The sequence below is a fragment of the Cinclus cinclus genome, chromosome Z (assembly GCF_963662255.1).
Source record: "Cinclus cinclus chromosome Z, bCinCin1.1, whole genome shotgun sequence".
Lineage (NCBI taxonomy): Eukaryota > Metazoa > Chordata > Aves > Passeriformes > Cinclidae > Cinclus > Cinclus cinclus.
In genome coordinates, this window is record NC_085084.1 from 39,055,118 (window position 1) to 39,080,553 (window position 25,436).

General features: G+C 39.6%; 1 protein-coding gene across 1 annotated transcript in view; it reads left to right on the plus strand.

Moving 5' to 3' along the window:
• CPLX1 (complexin 1) overlaps positions 1–25,436 on the plus strand; it is a 102,656-nt gene that overhangs the window by 46,502 nt on the left and 30,718 nt on the right. The window contains exon 3 of the mRNA XM_062513931.1: positions 18,454–18,629. Coding sequence (XP_062369915.1) covers positions 18,454–18,629 — 176 coding nt within the window. The remainder of the gene's footprint in view (positions 1–18,453; positions 18,630–25,436) is intronic.

Sequence of the window (25,436 nt, forward strand, 5' to 3'; positions counted from 1 at the left end):
GCAAACTCTGATGTTTGTGTTCTTAATTTCATTTTAATTTCTGTTGTGACCTTCAGTTTTACATTGAAGTACAGTGTTAGTCTACACATTGAATTCCAAGAACCTGAAGTATTCTTGGGTATCCTGTAGGTCGAGTTATTTCAAAGCTTCTTGTTTGATAGAAGCACGTTCCATATGTAACAGAGAAAGTGTTAACTCTTAAGGAAAAACAGAATTATGACAGAAATGGCTCTATTTGGTTTTGGGGATGCTATCTTCCAGACACTTTTCCTGAGTGACTAGGTTGCTTGTACACTTAAATTACTAGTAGAAATAAATATCCAAATGCTTAATTTGAATGTCTATAATCAAAGAGCTGATGACCTTGAACAGTATACTTATCTTATTAAACTCTTAAGCCAATATGTAACATGTTCCGCATGCTAAAGGAAAATATTCTCTAGAGTCTAGTTCTATTTCTTCCTTCACTAACAGTTATTTGACTGTTACATGGCTTAGACCTCATTTATCTGCTTTGTCATCCACAAATGCAGTTCATATATGTGAAGCAGAAAAAAGAACACTAGATTATTATTAATGGGTCTGAAGAGGTGAGGTCCATTTTAACTATGTCATATCATTCTGTCATTGCATCTTCCTCACATTTTATGTCCTTGATACAGTTTCTTGCTGAACAAGAAGGACAAAATAATTTGGGACAGAAAGGAATAGTTCAATTTTTAGCAAGAAACTTTTGTTGCAGGACTCAGTTCATCTCTGAAAGTAATATTAGCATGATCTTAACCCTTGACAGAGTCCATTCCTGTGGCCTGATGGAATCTTTCCCCATCTGGGAAAGAAATGGAAGCAAGCGTTTTACTTACTGAAGGATCTTTCTAGTAGGACAGACATGGTATGTCTGAGTGTTCTGATGGTAACAGCCCTTTTGAAACTTCCAAATACCAAAAAAGTTATCCATGTCATGTAGCAACATTGTAAAATACTCCCACAAATACCCACGGACTGCTTTCACTTTGGGAAATAAATGGCAACAAAAAAATCATGTCTTGCTGGGACACTGGGAAATATGATGTGCTTCAGCTTCCATAAATTGCAATAGAATTTGTAATAACTTTTTTATTATTATTTATTTATTTTTAATTTCTGTTTTCATTTTCTTTTTCCTTAAGAACTCTAACCCAAATGCTTTAATTCCCATTCATTCTCCTGCACCTGGCTGAATACTGAAACCTAGTAACCTATGGATATAATTCCCAATTCTACATTAATTCTAATGTAGGCTTGACATCATGCCTGATCAAAGCACAGGTCCTTTGAACTCCACATGTTATTGCTGCTCATGGCTGCTTGTGGCTGCTCATAGTGAAGGCTATAAGAACAGAGGAAGTTTAGAACTCTGTTTCCCATAATATTTTTCCAGTTTCCAGCCATACTTGTTCTTCTGGGTGCTTGTTATACAGGAAGCAGTTTCTCTGTATTTAGTAGTCCTCTTTTTTTCTTCTGGAGCTTCTGTGTTGTCGTCTCCATGACAGTTTATTGAATTTGCAACATCCTGTGGCAAGCAGTTTCGCTGGCCAGTTACTTCCTTTAAGAACAACCACATTCTTCTGTTTCTTCAGTTTTCCTCAGACTGCTTGAAACTATTTGAAACTTGCTTCCTCCTTAGGTCTTGCATAGGTCTTTTGTTTAAAGAGACAGTGAGAAGTCATTCCTTCTCCCAGTTCTGAGGAGCTCCACAAAGGTGTCTGTTTCCCTGACTGGAAAGTTCCGTCTATTAATAGTTTCTTGTAGCCAAGCTGTCACATTTCCATTACTCTTGATGACCTACCTGCATGGCATCTCACCTTGACAAGCTGCACAGAGCTTTTGCACAGTACAAAGAGAGTCTAAATTACATGTTTATGTGAATGTGCACCTATTCATGACAGATGCTGTCTGCATACACACCCCACAAAAAACCACATTTTTTCTTTTAGATTTCTCCTTCAGACTATTGCTGTTAGTGTATTCAGAAATTTTATTCTGCTGCTAGAAGATATTTCCAGGATCTTCTTTGATTAGGATGTAATTTTTTTGTTTTATTTAAATTGTGTTCACTTCCTATAGCTAAGTATATATTACCTATATCATTTTTTGTTCATTTTTTCCCCCAAGCATAGAGTGAACAGCAAGCCCTTGGCTTTTCACAGGAAAAAATGGGTGGCTTTTCAGTATTGGATCTCAACTGTCTGCAAAAATGATGTTGAATTAATTATAGTTGTGATCAGAAACGGATTTAAAATAACAGTTCCTCCTCCTGATTCTTTTGGAGAGCATTTATTAAATATCTCTGAAATTGTCCTTTGGATATCCCACTTTATGCCTGCAGTTCTTGGTTGTAACTGAGGTTCCTAAATCTATTTAATTGACTATTGAAGTGACTAGTATTTGTTTCGCTATGCAAAGCTTTTAACTGTGCTTTTCCCTCCTTTCCTCTGCATATGTCTGTATGGCTGCATGGTTACAGCATTACATGTCAGCTAGTACAGCAGGCTATGTGTTGGATTGTGTTTCAAACAGCAAACAAGCTATAGCCTTGAAAGGATTCTGATTGTGCTGTCATCTCAGCCTTGCTCCAGTGACCTTTGATTCCAGAGCAAGGACTAAGGGTACAAAAAAAAAATTAACCCTGAGCAAAGCTCTTCATACCAAATGATGCATTGTGTTTGTCAGCACTGAGTTTCACTGTGGAAGCATGGGTTTACTGCATTGCCAACAGAGGAGTTCATACCAGTCTCTCCCAGTTGAAGCATAAGGACCTGGGTCTCTGTGTTTCACCTTTCCTTGTTTGGCATTGAAAGCTTTTGTATTTCTTCCTTGTGCTCCCTTGGGTCTCAACACTTGGAATATAGCAAGGTAGTGTAATAGCTGTAGACCATACAGGGATGAGGGGTTTTTATGAGATGTGTAATTGTGTAATATGTGTAATTCCACATTCTGTCATAGTAAGTAGGTATTAAAAATCCAAGGGTTTTTTTTCCTCTAGGCCTGGGGTAGGGGAGGACATCACTAGTATTGTGCAGTGAACACTCTGGTTCTGGATGCTGATGACTCTGTAGATCATCAAGAATCACAGATGTGTTGAAATGTTCTGATATTTCCCTGCTCTCTCTTGGAAGTCTTGGCTGGCCAGTGGCCTCCCAGCTGGCTGGGAATGCCTGGCTTGAGCAGCACTGCTAACAAGAGCTTGGGAAGGAGTTTGTTAGAGAACCTACCTTGAATACATCTCATCTGAGTTAATTCAAGTACATCAGCTACTATTGTGAGCATACATCTAGGGCGGGTACAGGAGAAGCTCCACAGCCACCAGAAATACTGCCCTGACTTTTGATGACAGTATTCTCTCCTCTTACCAACTGCTAATAATGCATTGCTCTGAATCACAGCAAGGAGAATACACAGTGTAACCAGTGCTTGTGTGTGTGGATTATTCCCGAGTCTAGCGGACAGGCAACAGAAACATCAAATGGGACCAAACTTGGAGCTGCAGAATTTTCTGTTTAGGGTTAGCTATTGCCAAAATCTCATGTTATCTTCTACTTAGTCCATTCTTAAGTCTGAATTACAGTATTTCTAGGTCCTTTTTGACAGTAATGACATATCAACTCATGTTTACATTCAATATAGTTCATAGAGGATACACTGTGAAAAAAAATGGAAAATGATAATTTGATAGTCATCTTTCCTCTAGGTTAGAGACCCTGCTCTGATGCTTCCATGATTAAGGTATTTGACAAACCATTGAATAATGCACATTTGTAAAACAATTATTTTGGTAGTATTTCTGTTGTGAATCTATGAATACAAAGGACCAATGTGGATAGAATATCTGTTTGCCACAAGAAAAAAAACTGCAGCTCTTTAGCATGGTATGGGAAGCAGTCATTTTATACCACAAATGAACATGGTTGTTCTTTCTTCATGGCTCTGAGGGATTCTGCTGCCCCTACCTTAAAATTCTTAAAGAAGAACAGGACATAATCTCTCCTGATTGTACTGGATTTGATGTTTGTGTATTTAGAACTATATATGATACTGCAGTGTAGTATCAAGATTTTGGGTGAGACTGCCCTCCTCAGAGGCTCTTTCAAACACTAAGTTTTCTGTTGCTCTGGTAAGGCAACAGATGTGGCTGTGGCTTGTAAAGAGAGCCTTGTGGAGGACTGCTTTTCACCCTCCTGCTGTACCTTCCATTCAGGGAAAAAGAGGGACAGAGTGTGTCTGGAGAATGGGCTTTATAGACTTACAACAATGGACATTTCCCAAAGGAAAAAGGAAGTGCTTGCTTGAGCTATAGCTGTCTGAATAGCCCTGACCATCATTTGCAATATTTCCTTTGGAGCAAAGGAGAAGGTGATATTCACAAAAGTAATGAATGCAGGCTGAATGCAGCTGTGTTGTTTACATAGTAAGCTTTCTCCATGTAGATCTAGATGAATTCAAGGAGTCAGACCAACAGTCTTGCACAACTCTTCCCTTGTCCTTTCCCCTAGATAGGCATACATATAAATACTTTTTTTGCTTTAGTACTGTATTGTTACCTTTTCATTTATGTAATATTTCTCCGAGTGGAGGTTAATATAGAGTTGCGAGCTCTTGAAATCTTGGTTTTCTCATCTTTTATCCCTAAATGAGGATGTGAAATCTCAAATTAGGCAACAGTTTAAAGTCTTTCATAGAAAAGTTTTCAAAAACCATTTTCTCCTGGTTCAAAAGTGTTTCATGCCCTTCAATTTTCTTTTGACTCTCCTAACGTAAAAAGTAAAAAGTACAGAAATTACATCAATTATTTTTCTTGCTCAATTATGTCCTGATCCCTTGAGCTTTTCTGAGTAATTCTATAGACTGAGGTAACGCCATACTTTGCTGAAAATGCATGGATCAATAGCAGGCATGGCCTATATATTAAAAAGGGTGAAAGAAAGAGCTACTGATGGAAGACTGAAAATAGAACAAGCACATCTTGTTCAATCAAGGCTGCAAGGTGACTTACAAGAGGTTTTTGCTCCCTGAGTGTTCCATCAGCACTGTGGGGTTTTTGTCTCCTGAAGCCAATTACTATAAAATTCTGCAAGAAAATTTGCCTACCTTCTTTCAGGAGTATTTGTCCTGAAATCTGCATATTCAAAATGGGTTGTACAGTTCCTACTGTTGTAGAGACTGAACAAGACACCAGGATATGAAAGAGACACCAAGAGCAAACCTGAAGTACAGACTTCAGTAATGTTAGATAGCTGGATTGGCCTTGGACTTGTCAACAAATGATAAAGCCTGCCTGGGGAACTGTCTCAGTAATCTGTTTCTGTCCATGTAAAAAGAAAAAACAGCCTTTGTTTTGAAGGTTACACCCATAGGGGTCTTCAGGACTCAGAATCACAAATGTTGGTGTAAAAGTGAAGGCTTACCTACATGGCAGGAACATGTGCAAGAGAAATGATACATGCCTCAGCTTGGGAATAGATGTTTCCTTCTTTTTCTAGATATTTTAAGGAAATAGACTTTCTTAGTCCTGAAATATGTTTTTTTCTGGATGTCAGATTAGATTTACACAGTCTGTGAGGCAGTTTTTTGTTGAGGTGTTCAAAGGCCTGAGTTTGCAAACTGCACAAGATCCTTGAAGAGCATTTGCAGGCAGTGAAAAAAGTGTGAAGTCAACTGCATAGAGGGAGAGATAATGATGTGGAGTTCAGAGTTGTGTTAATCAACACTAAAGGCTAAACCAGACTGTGGTTTAAACAAGACATGAAAAAAGACAGTAGCTACAGGGCAATTATGGGAGCTGTGTTTCCAGAGTCCAGAGGCATAGGGATTCACATTCTGACACTCTTTAGCTACATACTTGTGAAGGCAACTTATTTATGGAAGTTTATGCCGAGCAAAAGTTTTACTCAGAATCTGCATCTTGCCAGGACAAAGATTTTCGGGTTTGCAGGTGAGATACAATGACCACAGAATAACCAAACGATGACAGCTTTGAAAAGAATCTCACATATCTTACCTAATTATCATACTTGAAGCATGAACAACAGCTCAGCAGACCTCTCCTGTAAGTTGTTTCTCTTGTTTTGTTTTTATCCTTTACTTTTGAAAATGTAATTTCAACTTTGCATTTGGATTTCTAGTCTTTTAGAATATGAAACGATGTAATGCATTAATGACTGCCTTTCAGTTGATTTTTCTTATTACTTCATTTCAAATAAACCCCTAAGTCTTAGACTAAAAGTGACTTCAGTTATTTTCTTCTCAGGTCAGTTTTGGCATCTCAGATCTCTCGAAAGCTTTGAACTTACAAGGGAGCAAGTACTCCAGCAGTGCTTCTCCTATTTTTGGGTACTTTTATACATTTTTGCAGTTTTCTGAAAATAGGCCACTAAATGGCATTGACAAAGAATCCTCAATGATGTCATGTGATGCCATATCTGTTAATAAGCCTGTGATGGTTACAACAGGAGTGATTTGAGAAGAAATTATATCTTTGAAGTGATTTTTTTTTTATTTAAGGGAAGGTTATGGCTTTTTGATAGTTTCTGTTCTTAAAGTCCTGGAGGTACACTTAGACATTTAGTCTCTATTTTTTTCTTCCAGATAGTTTGGTCTGTTCCATCAGTGCTGCATCCTAGATGGAACTCCCACAAAAAACTAGAATAATCCAAGCTGGGGAGAGAGAGAGCTACTCTGGCTAGCAGATACAATGCTTGTGTATGTGTGTGTGAGTGTATATGTTACATTTCTGTCTGTGGCTGTATGAAGTAACCTCTGAGAGAAATCCAAATTTGAAGAGTTCTGCCTGGGCACAATGTGTCTGCAATCACTGGTATTGCTTCACTTATGAAAACCCTGTCTCCTCCTACTCACAGTGTGCCTACTGACCCTTAGGACTGAGAAAACATGATAGATGACTGACAGAAATTATTTTAACATTTCTTCAAAGAAAACTTGACTCTATTCAGTAAGATGGGACTTACAAGCTCCTAACTTGAGTAAAAGCACATTCCAAAGAATGTTTTCCTCCGGTATACTATCATTCCACTGAAATCACTGCAGCTACCAAGAAGCACTACAGCACCAGTGTATTGCTACACTTCTGTTACCAAGCATCCACTTCTCTTGAAGCATATTTAGAAAATGAGTGAAGGTGAAGTAATTATTTCTAAGGAGTTCCTACCTTTTCTATTATGTAAGTATTTTTACCAGCTAAGCTCTATTAGAGCTGTTTAAACTTCCCTTGCTGCTATGTAGAAGTTCCCAATGACCTCTCATAATAAGAACTCAACTGCATGAAAAAAGCTCATAATGATTCTTGAAGATTTGACTGAGTCTCTTTAGAACTTTCCTGTGTGAGGATGTTTCTGTTTGTGATAGTTTAGCTTATGGCTGGTCCCAGTGCCCTTATGCAGTGTCATTTCTTCCTTCCAGTACAGTAGTCTATTTCAAGGAGACATGCCTTCTTAGAAAATCTGTGGGGGGCCAAGGGAGCAGTTTACAATCTCCCACCCAAGTCCCTGAGGAAGGAACTGAGGCAGCCATAATATCTTGCTAGCATGTCTGTTCTTCTGGTATATTTTGAATTATTTAGTTTGTTTTTGTGGTGTTTTTTTTTTTAATTAATAAAAATGTTTTCTTGCTCCTAGTACTACTTAACATATTCATCTGGTTTTGATGATGTACTATTTTAAGGTATATGGTAAGAAATCACAGAGTAGTTTGTTGGATGGAACCTTTAAAAGTCATCTAGTCCACATCCTCCTCCACCCCTGCCCCAAGTATAACATGAGAATCTGGAATTTGGAAGTCCATATAGGAGCAGCATTTAATGTCCCTCCATGGCAGCAGAGAAGGTGACTTGCTTCCCACCAGAGAGAGAAGTCATGTTCTTCTGGCTTCCTTGGTCTCACAGCTGTATTTAGATAGGTTTGTGTTGGCTGTCAGTTGAGATAAATTCTATGTGTATATACTAAACATGTAATCAAATTTACTGTTGTGTGGTGTTGCTCCAGTCTCTGTTAGCCTTTCTTTAAAGCAACAGGAAGGTTCCAGTCAGCGGGATTATCTCACAGACTGATGTTTCTGGGCTTTCTGAATGGACTCATTCTTGTCAGTCAGAAACCGTGGAGAACACCATCATTTTCCAAGGTAACAGATAAGGTCTGGAATCTGTCACCAGGATGAATTTAGGAAATCTGTAAGAGCAGCAGAGATATACACAGTTAGATTTTTTTTTTTTAATTCAGCTGTTCTTTCTGTGCTGAACTGAATAATTCTCTGAAGCAGGAAAGCAGGATTGGAACAATCATAAATCAGGGGCAAATAAATATTGTGGCAAACAGATCTGCTTTCTTTTTTTTTTTTTTCTCTGCTGGAACTACAAGCTGCATGTGACTAATGCCAGAATGCTGCAGTGCAGGTGGGGTCCTGTGAACAAGATGCCTACATTCATTTCTCCATCAGTAGGTATCAGGCAAGAAAGTCCAGAGGAGAATTATCCTCGTAAAGGAGGCACTTCCACATGACCTGAAGAATTTCATCCCAAGATCTGTAACTAGCTGGAGTAGACCTCCATGGACTAGAAAAGGAACCTTTGTTTGCCTTTGTTTGGGGATTATTTACAGCTACATCCTATCTGGGTCATAGCGGTCAGGAGGACAAGACAAGTGTTTGCCAGGGATTATTGGTCAAAACTGTAACCATGAAGCTATGAATTTATGTTATACAGGAAGATGGTCCTGCTTAATGGTTGTGAGGTTGCCTGGAGTTTTCCCCTGAAAAAGGGACTGCACCCTTCTACATGTAGATCTGACTCAAAACTGTCTGTATCCATAGGCTTTACAATGCAAACAATGAAGATCAACAAAATTCTGGAGAAGGAGAAATGGGAGTACCTCCCAAAGATGAATGCAGCAGCTCTGGAACAGAGGCAGTAACAGAAACTTACATTATCTTAATTGCTGTAAATCTTCTTAATCTTAAAATGTCTCTTAATCCCTTACCAAGTAATAAAAGGCATCACCTTGCCTTTTAGGGAAAAGATTTGTGTAGTAGTTCAAAAGAATGGTTTGCAGATTGCTATTTTTTGTGTAGTGTATCTGGAAATGTATTTATACAATGTGCCTGAAAGCAAGGCAGACTGCGTTTTAACTAGGGTTGAACACACTTTGCAACGTAAATGGAGGGCTGTGGTGCATCAGGCATCTTGGAGTAGTAATGATCCCTCCAAAAGCAGAGTCAGATTTGCACTCTTCAGCTGGCAGCTCAGTCTGGTACCCTAGAATCACTCCCCATCATGTCTCTATCATTTTCATCTCTCTACCTGTGCAAACTGCCAGTGGAAGCACAGTGGTTGAATATTTTCTTAGTGCTGGGTGCTACAGACTGATGATTGCTTTTGTTTCCAGCTTTTTGCTTTTTCCTCTTGCTGCCTTGTATCAGGATTTAACTGGTAGGAGGTAGGTAAAAGGAGTCTCAGGAACCTGCCTGCTGTGTGTGTTGGTCTCAGGAACAAAGATACCTCCTCCAGGCCCCTCTTTGCACAGCTGCAGTGTCTTGAAGACTCACAACCTTGTGCTCTTCTGCAGTGGACACCAGCATCAGTGTGGACTGGGGAAGGGAGAGTGCTCCTTCATGGTACCTGTTTATTCAAATATCTGTGTGGAGTATGTGTGAGCGAAAGGCTAAGTTCTGTCTGTGGAGGGATCTGAGCTGCTTTTGTCTGACAGTGTGCCCCCAGCCCCAGACACATTTTTGGGTCACAGACACACTGATACTGCTAACACTGACCTTTGCATGTGCATCATCAGGTGTTTCCTTGTATGACAGGTTCGTACTTACAGGTGTACTTCTTAAACACATACCCACACTGAAGTAATACCTTGTATAACAAAACTGGAATATAAATTATGTTTTTAAATTCTATTCTTTGATCCAGTTGTCTTGTTTTCCTCCTCCACAGGACTTGCTTATGTATTTCCAGACGATCTGTTTTCAATCAATGCAATTATTACTTTTATGAGTGACTGAAGCAATAACTTTTCCTAATGGCCTATGTGTCTTCAAAGAGAGTGGTGGAAGTGCTTCACCATGGTTTCAGTCACAGAATGATGCAGTCAGATGGAAATGAAACCCGTGCAGAATGTGAAATGGGTTTAGGTATGGAACTGAAACTAAGTTTCTTTCCTCTGCAAAGCCTTACCCTTCCCAGACCAGAGGTAGCAATTAACTTTCCCGCAGTTTCTGTCTTTGCACATTTGTTTTGTATTGTATGTTTGTGTCAATCATCTCACCATGTTCTCAGCATGAAATGGTCATATTACGATATTTATTTGGCATAACTCATGTATCAGAAAATAATTGTTCATGCTACCTTGTAGGCTTCGTGGAAGGTCACAGAGCAGAAAGAGAGTGAATGAGTCCATCAGAGAATATTAGGAGAATATATTTCAACTAGGAAGTAAGCTTGTTTGTTTGTCTGTTTGTTTGCTTTGCAGCAGAGGAGTTTTGCAAGCTAGTGAACAAACTGAAGTGAGTATCTCACTCCTCAGAGATATTAACTATACTAAATCAGAAGTGCATGGCACAGTACGAGATAAGAAGAACACTAAGTCAGATGCATGCAAATTAGCTACAACTGACAGGCCATCAGGAGTGTTTGACATCTTTCAGAAACTGATTATAAAATGTAGTACCTGCTTCAACCTGGAAAAACACCTGTAGTATCATTTTCAATAACAGATATGTATTAGCCCAGTGCTGGTTTCTAGTTCGTCATGAAATTGAAATTGTGGTTGGCAATTAAAAAACCTCAATAATAAATGACAAGCAAAGTGCTAGATCCTGCTGCTGGGTCACAATAACCCCATGCAGTGTTGCAGGCTGGGGTAGAGTGTCTGGAAAGCTGCCCAGCAGAGAAGGACCTGGGGCTGCCGACTGAGTGCAGCTGACCTAGGACTGTACCCAGGTGGCCAAGAAGGCCAGTGGCACCTGGCCTGTGCAGCCAGTAGGACCATTTAACCACCTCCTGTACCTGGCACTGGTGAGGCTGCATTTTGAGTGCTGTGTCCAGTTCTGGACCCCTCACTACAGAAAGGACATTGAGGTATTGGAGCATATCCAGAGAATGGCAAGGGAGTTGGAAAAATATTGCCAGCAGAAGGGTTCTCAAACATTGGACCAAACTGTAGCAATGAAGTGGTAGAGTCAGCATCTCTGGAGGCATTTTAAATAGATGCAGGCATGGCACTTAAGGACGTGGTTGGTGGTGGACTGCACAGTGTTAGATAGTAGTTGGAGTTGATGGTCTCAACAGTCTTTCCCAACCTGTATGATCCTATGATTCCATGAAAAATGAGTGCTCCAAAGGTTCAGGATATTGGACTGCGAGTGTAATATCAGATCAAATGAATGTCACTCGAAAATAATGTCTCCATATAAATTTCATAGGGAACTTTATTGTTTTAGTTAATGTTGTATTAAGAAGACATGAAACCAGTGCAAAGAAATAAATATTATACTAAGGGAAGAATTCACTTACAAACAGGAATTGCTAGTTGTAAGCTAGAAGGAGACAATAGGAAAGGGATTTATACACTTGTTGCACAAATGTGCAGGTAGCAGGAGACTGATGTTTTTGTGCAAGTACTGTACTATGTAGCTAGAGAAGAACTGTCACTGTGAAGAGATGGAAACTTTGTGGAGATAAAAGCAAGGAGACTAAAATTTTAGGTTAAAAATTATTTTAATTAGGCTGACAAGGTCTTGCTGGAAAAATGTATTTTCCATTATCTGCCAAAGAAGATTATTCAGCAGCTTGTAAGGTAAGAAAAACATTTTTTCTGTTAAAGTGGCTATCTACCTCATTAATTTTTTGGCTTCAATACCCATCTGCAGAGTGAAACATAGGTCTTGCACATGTTAAAACCTATTACTACCTAAAATAACATGGGAAAAATAATTTCTAGAAAATTCAAAGTGCCTCTGTTTGGCTTTGTACCAAGCTGGCAAAAGGCCCTTCAACATCAGCCTTTAAAGTCTGCCTTGGTGTCTGCAGGGGGAATGACACATTACCTCAGTGGTGATGTTTCAAAATAGTTGCTGTTCTAAATACCTCCAAATATCCTTAAATATCTCATGTACCTGTAGAGACAATTTGCTCAGCTTACCATTTTGTTTCCCTGCAAGAAAAAAAGTTTTGTTTGGCAATACAGTTTGTATGGGTTGGATACAGAGGGAGAGAGAAAGACTGAAGTAAAATACCAGAGATAGAGAAAGTTAAGTCTGGGGAAGGGGAATGGCTGAAGCAAAGGTCCCCAGCAGCAGACCATTTTTCAGTAGCATTAATTTATGAACAAAGTGAAATGAAGCTTTGATTGCTCCTTTCTATTCCTTCCTCTTACCCATTTGTGTTCTGCCATTGCATAACTTGCACAGGACCCATGACCCATGCCTCATCACTTGATATGTCTGAACCAACTTCATAGAATCCTTCCAATATCTTTCCCATGATATCACAGAAAAGTTAGTGCTGAAGAAGATAGGCTTCTCACTGACCTGGAAATAAGCATAAACTCATAGATTGTCCCAGGAAGCACAAATGCATATAAATGAGTTCTGTCTGAGTTCTGTAAGATGAGTGGATCATAAAAAGTAAGAAGAGAAAGATACTCATGTCTGCTCTGAGCTTTGAATTTAATTGAGAATTTCTTCATGTAATACATTTCAGTAGGTTTATTAGTTTTAGTTAATTGTTAAATTGTGATGGCTCCTTTAGCACTATTCAGTATTAATATATAAACATGTGGTTTTTTTTCATGGAAGTACCACTTTTGAATGTTGCACAATACCTTCCTGAAGGGCTGTTTCACTTTTATTGAAACTGTAGCAGGAGGAAGTCAGATATTTTGGGGTTTTTTTCAGACATAAGCTTTATATCATAGCCTTGATGATCCTTACTGATATCAATAAAACATACTTAGTTCTGGTTCTGAAGTGATTCTGCAAAAATGAGTGACCTGTTCCTGCTCCAGAACACTATTCTGTGATTAGCTCCTTATGTTAGGAAGATGTGATAGAGACATGCTGTGATTTAGAGACTCTGAGGAATCTGTTGTCCTGTCTGTTCAATCTAAATATGGCTCAGCCACAAATAGTACTTCCAAAAAAGACCCTGTAAAATTCCCTCAGCGCATGCCTGTTTCAGGTAGACCTCTTGCTGCTTCCTCTGAAACCTGTTGTTGAGAGGGACAACTTTTGCATCATTATCTGATCTAATCATACACAACTGTACTCATTTTAAAAGACAGGTTTGGGTATTACTCGTCTACAATATGAAATTAAATTTGTGCAAAGGAAAAGCTTTTGATTTCACATAATTATCTTACCTGAAACAATGGTGTGTGCAAATTTCCATCATTCTTTAATTAATTAAGAAGCCCTAAGATATTCCTATGTCTCTGTAAATCATCCTTATTAATCCTAGTCCTGCAGCTTTCCCAGCACACAACTTTGCCTGCCATATTTAGGACATTTTTTTAATCAAGTAGCAAATTCAACAGTGCTCTTGCAAGTTGATTTGCAAGTTTACGTTTTCTGCATGAAAGGTGGGTGGATGTCAGTCAGCTATTGAGGGGTTAGCTCATGGTTGGTGGTGCTTCTGTAACAGAAGTCTGGCAGTTAAGAATTTACCTTTTTTCAGATAGAGGGCATGTACTGTTCACTGGTTTTGTTCCAAAATTAACTTCAGTCACTTTCAGATGTAATTCAAAACACTTACTTACCTCTTATGAGGTCTCAAGAGTCACACAACATCTGAAGCTGTTGCTTATCTACGAGGGTTGTCTAGTCCAGCCTCATTCTCCGAAAGGGTTACCTACAGCAGGTTGCTCAAAGCTGTGGCTTATGAATTTTCAAATATCTCCACAGATGGAGGCTCTACAGTGACTTTCTACAACTTTATCTTTTTCTAATATTTAAATTGTATTCACTGTACTTGAGTTTGCACACCTTACCTCTTCTCCTGTCACTGGGCACCCATCTGATTGCCTCATATTCCTTCTGTTTCACTGGGTGTTTACACTACTGGACCCCCTTGTACCTCCTCTTCTCCAGGCTAAGCAGTCCCTGCTCTCTCGGGCTCTTATTATATCAAAGCTCCTTGAGTATCCTAAATGTCTTCATGGCTCTCTCACTTCTTTGCTGTCTCACTCCAGTAGCGGCATCTCCCTTTTGTATCTTGAAGCCCAGAACTGAGCACATCACTCCAAATTTGGTCACAACAGGGCTGGATAGATGGGAAGGATCCTTCAACCCCTTGACAGCAGTGTTTCTAATGCATCCCAGAAGACTGTTAACCCTCTCTGCTGCAAGGATGCATTGTGAGCTCGTGGTCAGCTTGTTGTCCATCACAGCCCCAAAGCTGTGATAAAACTTTTCATACAGATGACCTGCTTTTCTGCTCTTTCACTGGGAGTGTCTCTCACATGTACCTGAGCAACTGTGTTACTCTTTTTCAGATGCATAATGACAATTTAACCCAGCAAAACTCACATAAATGCATATGACACGTTTTAACCTCAGCCAGCAACCAAGCACTCCCACACCAGCTAGAAAATTTGTGGGTTCGAGATACAGGCAGTTTAACAGGGAAAGCAAAAGCCACACCTGCAAGCAATGCAAAACAATGAATTAATTCACTGTTTCCCATGAACAGGCAGGTGTTTTGCATTTCCAGGGCCCCTTCACACCTCACGATGACTTAGGAAGAAAAATGACATTATTCAAATGTTCCCTCCTTCCTCCTTCTTGCACCCAGCTTTAAATACTGTTCTGGATTATCCCTTCAGTCATTTTGGGTTGTCTGTCCTGGCTGTGTCCCCTCCCAGTTTTTCATTCACCCCCAGCTTCCTCATCAGTGTGGCAGTACAAAGAGCAGAAAAGGTCTTGAAAAGCAGAAAAGCCCTGCTTGACAGTAACAAAAATGTAATTATCATCACTGTATTCAACACAATCCAAAATGCAACCCATAAAAAGTTCTCTGTGAAGAAAATCAATTCTACCTTGGCTAAAACCAGCATATCAGCATATCATATCTAAGTTTACCCATAGTATTTGGCTTAAAACCTGGTTGTTTAGCTATTTAGCCTGGATTGATTAAGGGAATATGTGTTTCTTTGAAATAACTACCACGCCACTTGTTTTCACACCACTTCTGGGATGCTTTTCCATGTGGAAGTTTTGTGTCCTTTAAGGGTAAAGCTGTTTGTAGAATGGTGACAGCTGGCACATTGTCCTAGCACTTTAGCCATTTCTATTTCCTTTCTGTAGCCTTGTCTAAAGATGTAAGAAATAATGTTGATTAAAATTCTTTACTGATTAGTAAATAGTGTGGCAGTCTTCTCTTTGTGTCAAGGTATATGTCATGATTGGGGTGTGAAAGACCAAAAGACAAAATAAAGACAAAACCTCTCAGGTACATCAACAGAACAGATTCAGTAAGTCCTTCCCCTGTTTCCTTGGAAGCTTCAAAAGTGGGCCTAAGGACAGAACAACTGCTCTTTCCTTCTGCTTGTGCCCATAATGAGGCACCTCTGTTGCATGGAGATGCATTTTCTGGAATCTTTGCTGCTGAACTATTAAAAACAGAAGCTGTTATCCAGGGAGAGTTAACAACAGTCTACAATTTAGGATGAAGAACAAAGAAGATAGAAAAAAAGCTTTTCCAAAAGTAGCACTAGAGTTCTTAGTTAAAATGTAGTGTAAAATTTTGGTTCTTATAATACATTTCCTTCCAGTTAGTTAACAGTGATACCACTGTAGCATTTTAAACATTTAGAAGGTGACTTTGAAATCAGAGATGAATTAAGAGACTCTATGAGGATCCTGAAACTGCATTCTTGTTCTTCTATGTGTCCTGTATGCTGAATGGCTGCACAACAGAATATCTTCTGTATTTGAAAACTTGGTCTTGCCTAAGAAATAAAAGAAAGTTATGCAATTTCACTTCTTACATGATGATCTGAGCTGACATTATGGTTTAATGATAGCCTGGAAGTAGTGCTTAGAGGGAAAAAAAAAAGTCTCTCTCTGCTGCTGAATTCTGTTTCCTAAGTAACTAGAGTTTTATGCTGTCTGTGCAGCTCTAATTGCAGAGAAACTAAAAAGAGATAAACTTGATAGATTATTGAGCCCAAATTAGTTTGATCATCAGTGGAGAAATCTTTTGAGGGGGACCCAGAAATTAAAGGTGTTAGTGAGGTTTGTGATCACTGACGTTTGCACAGTAAGGCTGCTTAGACAGGTTCCTGCAGCAGGGACGTGTGACACAAGTGGGCTTTATTTCCTATTTGCTTGCTATGAAATTTTTGCTTACTTGCAATTTCAGGTAGCCTTCCTTACACTACAGGAAAGAAATCACCAGAAGGTCTGGGTAAATGTTCCATCAATATGCAAGAGTTTCTGTACTACTCTTATCCTGCAATGAAGGATGCAAAATGCTGGTAGAGGAAGTCTGATAATAGACAGGGACCACGAATATTCCAGGTGGGGTTTGTCTGGGGTTCCTAGGTGTCTTTTTGTTTTAAACCACAAATTCCTAACCATGGAAGTGTCAGGAAGTTTGTGGTTAGCCAGCTGAATAGAGGCAGTCATGTTTACTGTTGTTTTAAACCACCTGGCAAAAAAAACCCCACTGTGTATTACAACCAGATCTTGTAAGGCTTAAAATTACCAGTTTCCCCATACTTCTCTGTATGAGATATAAAGGGGGCATTTCTCTGTCACATTATGGGGATTGGAGTGTTGTTTTTGATTCAGGGTTGCTTTCAGCTTAGGGTTCTGGGAAAATATGTAACCTGGAAAAGGAATGTGGAGAGAAAAGGGATCTGCTTACCTCTTCACAAATTCTTTGGTGGTTATTAGAAGCAATAGCTGATCTGGTAAGTGCTATCACTGCAGCAGTTCAGGAGGAATCATTCTGAGAGGTTGGAGATGTTCCTTCCCTTAAGGATCAAGGTTTCACAATCACTGTCCCAAGAACTGATGTGGAAAGCAAGAGCAATCACAGTCCTCCAGCAGTGTTGACACACTGAGGAGTAATTTATAAGGAGCTGTGAGAACTCTTTCCTTCACTTAGCCTTTGATAAAACAAACAATTACTTGGCAGGTCTTTGATAGTGTCTCCTTCCAGTCTGAGCCTTTGTAAAGGCCAGAAACCTTTGCTTTATGTGAAACAGGAGAAATTGAATATGTATACTTCTGACTATGTGTAAGAGCAAGGCTGTCTCAGTTTAATTCAGTTAAACCTCAGCCAGCAATGAGCCAATGTGGAGGTGTCCTGACTCAGCATCTAAGGACCTACGGGGCTTTTCCAGGATGAAGGAACCTCTTTTAGTAAAAGATACAGAGTGTTTTCCTGCTGCAGGCAATGTCCAACACTGCTTCCAAAAGATATGTGTCTTCTCTTCATCCATGTAACCAGGCTTGACCCTGCTGCTGCCCTCCAGTGCACTCATGGTGCTGTATCACAGTACATGCTCTTCCCCTTTCCTCAGCAACTGTTTTTCTACCTGGCTAGAGGATTGACTGTCATTTGCTAATAAAAATGTCTCTGAAATACAGGATAAATAGATTTATGCAGCACTTTGGGGATAAAGGGGCAGGCAGGAAACCTCCTCATTTGCATGGTTGTGCAGAGGCTTTGCAGAACAGCAAAAAACTGCCTCAGGAACACTGAGGAACTAAACATTTGGGAACAATGTGTGTTCAGCAGTGGAACAAGGCAAAACCATGATCCCATGGAGGTACTAAGCATTGCAGGCCGTGGTCTCCAAGAACTGATAAGAGACATGCAGAGATGCTGCTTTTTCCTGATACACGGTAGGAGCCTAGAATTCATCAACTCAAACTGTTTGCTAATGCCATGTGGTCCTACCTGTCATGGGATGTGTAATTTCTGACAACAATTAAGACTGTGATTAGTCATCCCTGCAATCAAGATTTCAAATTCCTTTCCCGGCCCTGGAGTCATTTTGTTCTGGATGTATTACCTATCTATTACATTAAAGACCCTTCAAAATCAATCTTCAGTCACTTGGCTGAGCCGATAAAGTGAAAACATGATGTGGATGGCAGCTTGTCCTTTTCAGGACTGCAAAAAAACTGTCCTGCCATCATGCAAATCTACAAATATGGTCTCTTCCTTTTGCTGCTGTGCTTCTGCTGCCAGTGCCAGGTAACTTACCTGATCAGGTTAAGTGCTTTGTCCACCTCCTGCCTGGGAGAGTGTGCTGCCTCCTCAGTGAATGAAGAAACCTTTCCAGATGCAGAGGGAATGACAGATGGCCCTGAGCATGGGGAAGGAGAGAGCTGTCATCCTGGGTATTTTCACCCCTTTCTTACAGAGCTGATTTTCTCCTGTGCTTTCTCTAGGGGCTACCAAAGACATGGGGAAGATGCTGGGTGGGGATGAGGAGAAAGACCCAGATGCTGCTAAGAAAGAAGAGGAACGACAGGAAGCTCTTCGGCAGCAAGAGGAAGAGAGGAAAGCCAAATATGCCAAGATGGAGGCTGAAAGAGAAGTTATGAGACAAGGGATTCGAGACAAGGTAGGTAACTGGCTTTCAACACACACTGGTCAACTTATAATGCCCAAAGAAGAACACCTGTTATCAGCTTATTTGTGACTAGTTCTCTAGGCACAAGGATAGAAACATTTAACTACTCCGCCACATAGAACTTCCTAAATTTTTGCACTCTTCCTCTAGCCCTGTTCCTGCTTAGACACACCTTCCACAGGTCTGCAAAGTTTAAATACAGAGTGAAGGTGAGGGGAGAAATCCATCTGTTTTTCTCATTATCTATTAAGTGCTCACATTATATTAAGTGATAGAGGCTTCCTTGACCCTTGGAAGATTGGATGCTTTCCAAGCTTGCATTTGTGTTTTATGAGAAGCATCATAATTCAGTGAGTTTCTGAGAGGTATGTTGCAGCTATCTTCTGTATTGATTCCAAAGCTTTATTGTGTTGACCAGTGATATGGGAAAAATCTACTCTACTGTAAATATTTAGGCTTCTACCACTCACATGGGATTTATCAGAAAGAAAGTTTTTATACATTAATTATTAGGGATTGATGTGTGGAGGGAGAAGACAGTTTTGATGCCTCACCCTCAAAGCCAGGTCTGTCTCTTTGGAATAAGTTACATTTGCAAGAAGATGTCCTGGTGTTCAGGTATTTTGGAGACAAATGTGGGCAATGGTTGGACAAGGGGTTTCTAATGATGAAGGCTTGTCAGTTGACTTACGTCATGGGCCAAAGAAAATACCTGTAAATAGAATGAGAAAGTCTTGCTCAGTATAAGAGGTGTTCCCCTGTGGAGTTCCTACCTCTGTGCTCTAAGAACATGTCTTGGAAAAGACATAAACAAAACTATATTTGCACTGGGCCAAACTTCTGACCCAGTTCTTAAGATTCATGATGGAAGCATGAATAAAGGTAAATTAAATTTCTCTGGTGGCACAGTGCAGCCTGCAAAGAGTTCCTAAGAAATGTTCTGAAAATAAAGAAAATTGGGATAATGCTTCTAAGAAAAGAAAGGACTTTGAGGGAATTGTCTACCTTTTACACTGCCAGAGAAAGGTATCCATATGATAATTTAAAAATGAGTACTGGTTGACAGAAATACAGAACCTCTACCTGGTCAAAAATTGTTAATTTCTAATCATAGAATCATAGAATTGTCAAATGGTTTGAGTTGGAAGGACCTTAAAGATCATCTATTTCCAACCCCTCTACCATGAGCAGGAACATTTTTCACCAGATCAGGATGCTCAGAGCCCCATCCAACCTGGCCTTTCAGTCTTCCAGGGACAGGGCAGCCACAGCTTCTCTGGGCAAACTCTGCCAGGGCTTCACCACATCTGAGGAAAGAGTTTCTTCCTAATACGTAATCTAAACCCTTCTTCTTCCAGTTTAAAAACATGTACCTTGTCCTGTAACTATATTCCTGTACAAAAAGTTCCTCTCCCTCCTTTTTATAAGCCATTTTGAGGTATGGAAGTTTGCAATGAAGTCTCCCTGGAGCCTTCTCTTCTCCAGGCTGAACAACTTCAGCAATAATATATTTAATGAATATATATCTAGAGAATCTAATATATTAATATAAGCTTATCAATGTGTGCATAATATGTTTAATGTATGTTTACAGGTAGAACTGTTTCAAAGCAATGACAAAGGTCATGAGGACAAAAAAAAAAAGAGTAGTAAATTTCTGAGTTGCAAGCAAATGAGCTAATGCCTGGTTTTCACTGGTGACTGTCTCTTCTGGACCACTGAATTGTTCCCAGATGTAGATAGGGGTTGCCTTTTTCTTGCTGGTGGGAAAACTGCTGTTAAAAGCATTAAAAAAGTCTGAGATGTCCTCTTTTATAATTCCAAGGCAATTTCATTCATGAGTAGGATGCATACAGGCTGAGCTACAGCCAGAGAGGATTTCCCTGTGATACTGGCAACTATCTGGACTTTGCTGAGCTGGCTGACAGCTGAGTGGCAAAGTCCCTTAGAATTGCACTGAATCCTTGAGCAATTTGGAAGGAGTTGGGTGTGCTGAAAAGGAGAATAAGAATACTTGGAGGAACATTATTTGACCTCAGTCAAGGCTTTGGACTGGTGTGGTGGAGTACCTTTGAGATTAGCATCAGGAAGTCCTCCTTTGGGCAGGCCATCTGTATTGTGAGCTCATTTTCCTGTGGTTTTCTTTTTCCTGGGAGTATGCATTTGTTTTCTGCAGAATCAGAAAAGATGGATAAAGCTGTAAAAAGGAGATGTATCCCTTAGCTTTCTTTTCCTTCCCTTCCCTTCAAGAGATTGCCTTGTCCTGACAAAGATGGATTTGATGATATACAAGACTGTCTTCTAGTAGTGATGATTGGGGGTTGGAAGTATGAAACAGATGTTCAAAGAATTAAAAAAGAGCTGGATTATTTCCTTCATTACTTGATTATTTAGAAGTTACCTTTGTTTATTCTCTTAACTCCAGTAAAAGCAAAAATGCAGAAAAGAAGAAAACTAAAACAGATGTTCTGCCTGGTATGTATACCAGCCCAAGTTTCTGTTAGCAGGTATGAATAAAATTGAAGACATTTTAAGTTTTAGAAAGCTCCATTATGATATTCGCTCATTTCTCATGTGAGAGAGTAAAAAATAGCAATTCATTCGAGTGATTGAATAGGAACAGATTATTTATGCAGAATAAAAGTTTGAAAGTGTGTGTCCTAGGTTGTGAACCCACAGTCACAATTATTCCTTAGTGTAGCTGCAGAATGTTAGGAAAGCAATCCAGGCAGGAAATCACAGCTTCACCAGTGAGTTCATATGGCTCTGCATGAGGCTGATAAAAGGATGGACTCATCATGTTTGTTGGTTTTGACTTTTTGCCTTGGCTTCCCAACAATTGTTATGGATACACTCTCTTGTCTAGGGCTTCAGGAAATGTGGAGCTGTGGCAGGGCTTAGAAGGAATCATGACAGATACCACAGATACGTTCCAGCCTGCGTTAACTTTTAAATCCAATCTGTTAAATTGAGACATGTATGCCCTCAAGCCAGCAGCGCATAGAAATTAGTTAGGGAGATGGTAGTATGAACTACACAGAAATGAGGGGATTTTGGTTGGGTTTTGTTTTTGGTTGGGTTTTGTTTTGTTTTGTTTTTCCCATTAAAAATATGCTGCATTTTCAGTTGGAAATAAATTTTTAGGAATAACATTTGAACATGACATTTTGAAATAGCTGGACCACCAGTTGTCTGAGTTACTACCCAGTATCAAAGTCCAGCATCAGGCAGTGAAAATGGACTGAAAGAATGTGAAGAGCATAACTGGGGTATACTCCAGCTTCATTCTGCCTCAGGAGGTGTGCATGTAGCTTGCATTCTGATCTGATCTTGTTTTGCTCTTGATACTAATGCCTCACAGATCTTCTGGGGAGAGTTGCCACACCTGACCAACACAGGCAGGACTACTGAGAGGCCTCCAGTGCCCCTTTGTCTGGCAAGTGAGGCTGTGGATAGCTAATATCCCTGTTACCTTGCTAATAGCAAGTACGGTCAGTTTGCCATGCTGCAGGAGCTTTCTTTTTCCAGTGCTCTTGTGTGGAATACTGCCTTCTATAAACAAATTGTTTCTGTATGTGCACACCTCAGCAGTGAAAGCAAATTACTTTCTTTGTGTGATAATCCATAATTAATTATTTACATAATTAATAATTTCTACCACAGTGGTAGAGCCCAGTCCTGAGAAACCCTATGTCCATGCTCAGTAGTTAACACTCTACCTGTCTTAGTGAGACAGTATCTACAGTTTGGCTTCCTGAAAATCTCACACATGTTTTTAGTAGTCACCATTGCTGAATCCCTGTTGAAAAGTAGCAGAAGCTCAAGGTTGTCCTTAAAACAGTAGATTTAAACCAAAAAGGAAGGAAGCATGGTCCAAATGGCTTGATTTCAAGACAGAATTTAAGTTTAGGCTCATACTTGTGGTGGAGCATGAGCTGCTTCAGTGTTTTTTAATATACACAAGTGTCTGAGTAAAAGGGGGAAATGTCTCTGACCCAGCTTGTCTTTAACCAGCCTTACATTCTGGTCATATGCCATATAGCACATGGTTTATAGAACATGGATTATGTACTATAAAACAGAAAATCGGCTACATGAATAAGGATTCCCAATAAGGATTCATGTCCTACAGAGCACATGTAGGATAAAAGTAAAAATAAAGCAGGAGTTTAATTATATTAGTAAGGATTTCTGCCCTTCCAATGGGGCATGAAATCTGCATGAAAAGTATGGAAAAGTGTAAAATGTAAAGTTCTAATCTGTAAGAATTAAAGTGGTCTCTACAAGTGTAATTGTCCTTGTTGGATGCTGTGTAAAGGTGTGACAAAGTGCATAATCATTTGTTTCTACTTCTAGGAACCTCAGCTCTCCTATTGCATAAGACAAAGTTAATTGTTTTCTTAATAAACAGATGTTCAGTATTTCATCTCTGATGTGTCTTACAATGTGTGTTTACAAGCTCATTTACTATATAATATAAAAATTCTGACGGCAATATAATGAATTTCCTGATCTGAGGGTTTAACTCCCTATTGCTATTATTATTATTTTTATGTTTTCACTAAGCTAGCTGAGTTCATCTTAAGCACAGTTTCTTCTGATATTTATCAGGTTGGGGGACAGAGTTTTGTTAAGTTTTTTCTGTTTGTGAGGTATGAATGCAGAAGGGTTATTATGTGATTAAAGCTTTGGTGGCAGAAGAATGTAACTTGTTCCATCAGTGAGCCTCAAAGGCACAGCAAGAAATGCTCATAACTGCTTGTGCCTTTGCAGGCAAGAGAGGAATGGCAAAATCTGGCTTTGAGGTTTTTTCCTGCAGGCAGCACATCACCCACCAGGAGTGGCTCCTTGCAGTGCTTGCTCTGTTTGAGTCCCTTCTGCCTCTGGGTGTGTGCCACTAATTCTTCCCATATCTCTTATTGGGCCATTAAATGCTGTCAGCCATTAGGCAGTAAGATTCTCTGCAGTATTTGGAATTGTCAAAAGAATCATGGAAGGGCTTGAGTTGGAAGGTGCCTTATACAGATCATCAAGTTCCAGCCCCTCCCTCTTTTGGGGGGCATCTGCCACCAGACCAGGTTTCTCAAAGCCCCATCTAACCTTGACATTGTACACTGCCAGGGATGGGGCACAAGGATGGCATCCACAACTTCTCTGGACAGCCTGTGTCAGTGCCTCACCACCTGCTGGAAAATCCCAGCTCTACAGAGATGGGGCAACTGAGAGGAATTTGAAAAAGTTTTATTCCATTATCAGTCTCGTTGAAGGATGATACATAAGAGATGTAAAATTCAATGCCATTCTATCAGAAGCCAACTTATTTCCTGCTTACAATACCTTATAAATGTTTTTCAGCCTATCAGCATTTGCCACACAATGCTACTAATACTTTTACACAAATCACCTGTTATTGTACCCCATGTGGTCTTACTACAATGCATCTTTCACAGTTCTAATTCTCCAAAACATCTGGTCTTTTTGCAAGGCCATGGTTTGAAACTTGTTTCTAGTTCAAGCTATCTCTCAACAGCGTCTTCTCTATTCCATGTCTTAGTTCTAAGTTAGCACACCTTATCTCAGAGTTTGCATACAGATGTACAAGACTGTGTGAGCTTTCAGTTAGGCATTGAGAATCGTTTACAAATCCATGTCTCACAGCCATCCTCACAGTACAGAATTTCTATCTGTTCTGTAGTATAAACCTGCCCTCTTTCCATTTAAAGCCATTCCCCCTTGTCCTATGATTCCAAGGCCTTGTATATGTAAATTTCCAGCCTTCTTTTGGCCCCCTTTCAGCATTGGATGATGTAAATATCCCTGAAGCCTTATTTTTTCCAGCCTGTCTTCATAGGAGAGGTACTTTAGACCTTGTTTCTCCTCTTTGTGACTTTTCTCTGGACTTGCTTCAGCAGCTCCATGTCCTTCTTGTGTTGGAGGCCCCAGAGCTGGACACAGCACTCTAAGTCCCAGGAAAATCATGAAAATTATTCAGTTCCTTGTGGATATTTGAGATATGTAATTTCCTGGCCTTCCATGACTCAAGGTAGATGATATTGGAATTTACTTCTTTTAGGAATGTAGGAGCATTTGGGTTGCTGGCAACAGAAACAACCCTAAATTAATGTCTTTAGTTTTTCCAGTGGGGACATGCTGTCATAATGAACCCTTTCTTTTTTTTTTCCTCTCTCTCTCTCTCTTTTTTTTTCTTTTTTTTTTTTTTTAATCTGATTGCCTAACTTACTTTCAGCACTAAATCACTCATACAAAAAGGCAATCAGGATTTATAGCTGCAGCCCTAGATTTTTATGTCAAATAATCAAGATGCAACATCATATAATTACTTAATTTTAATATTTCATTAGCATATTTCCTTATGTAACTGGTGCATAGCTCCTAAAATCCCATTTTAGGGCAGGAAAAATAGCAGAATGTGAATTGGGTCTGTTCTTCAGCAATATCAGAGCTTTGAAACTAAACTCCCACCTCAGGAGTGTAAACTTAAATTTGATAAAACTTTGTTGATCTAAAATAGCTTCACACTCTTAGCGAAACTCTTCGATGTTATGTGATGTTTTGTTCTTGTATAAATTCAGATGCAGATATTGCCAAGGGCTTCAAAAATCCCTGTACAAAGGACTGAAATTTCACTGCCTGAAAATGTAATTTTGATAGTGCAGTTTTGCCTTGTGAGCAAGAAATGTATAGTACATCTGTCATTGAAGACTACTGGCAACTGAAAAAAGTGTAGAAGTTGTATTATTTGCATGCCAAAATATGCAAGATCTCAAAGAAAATATT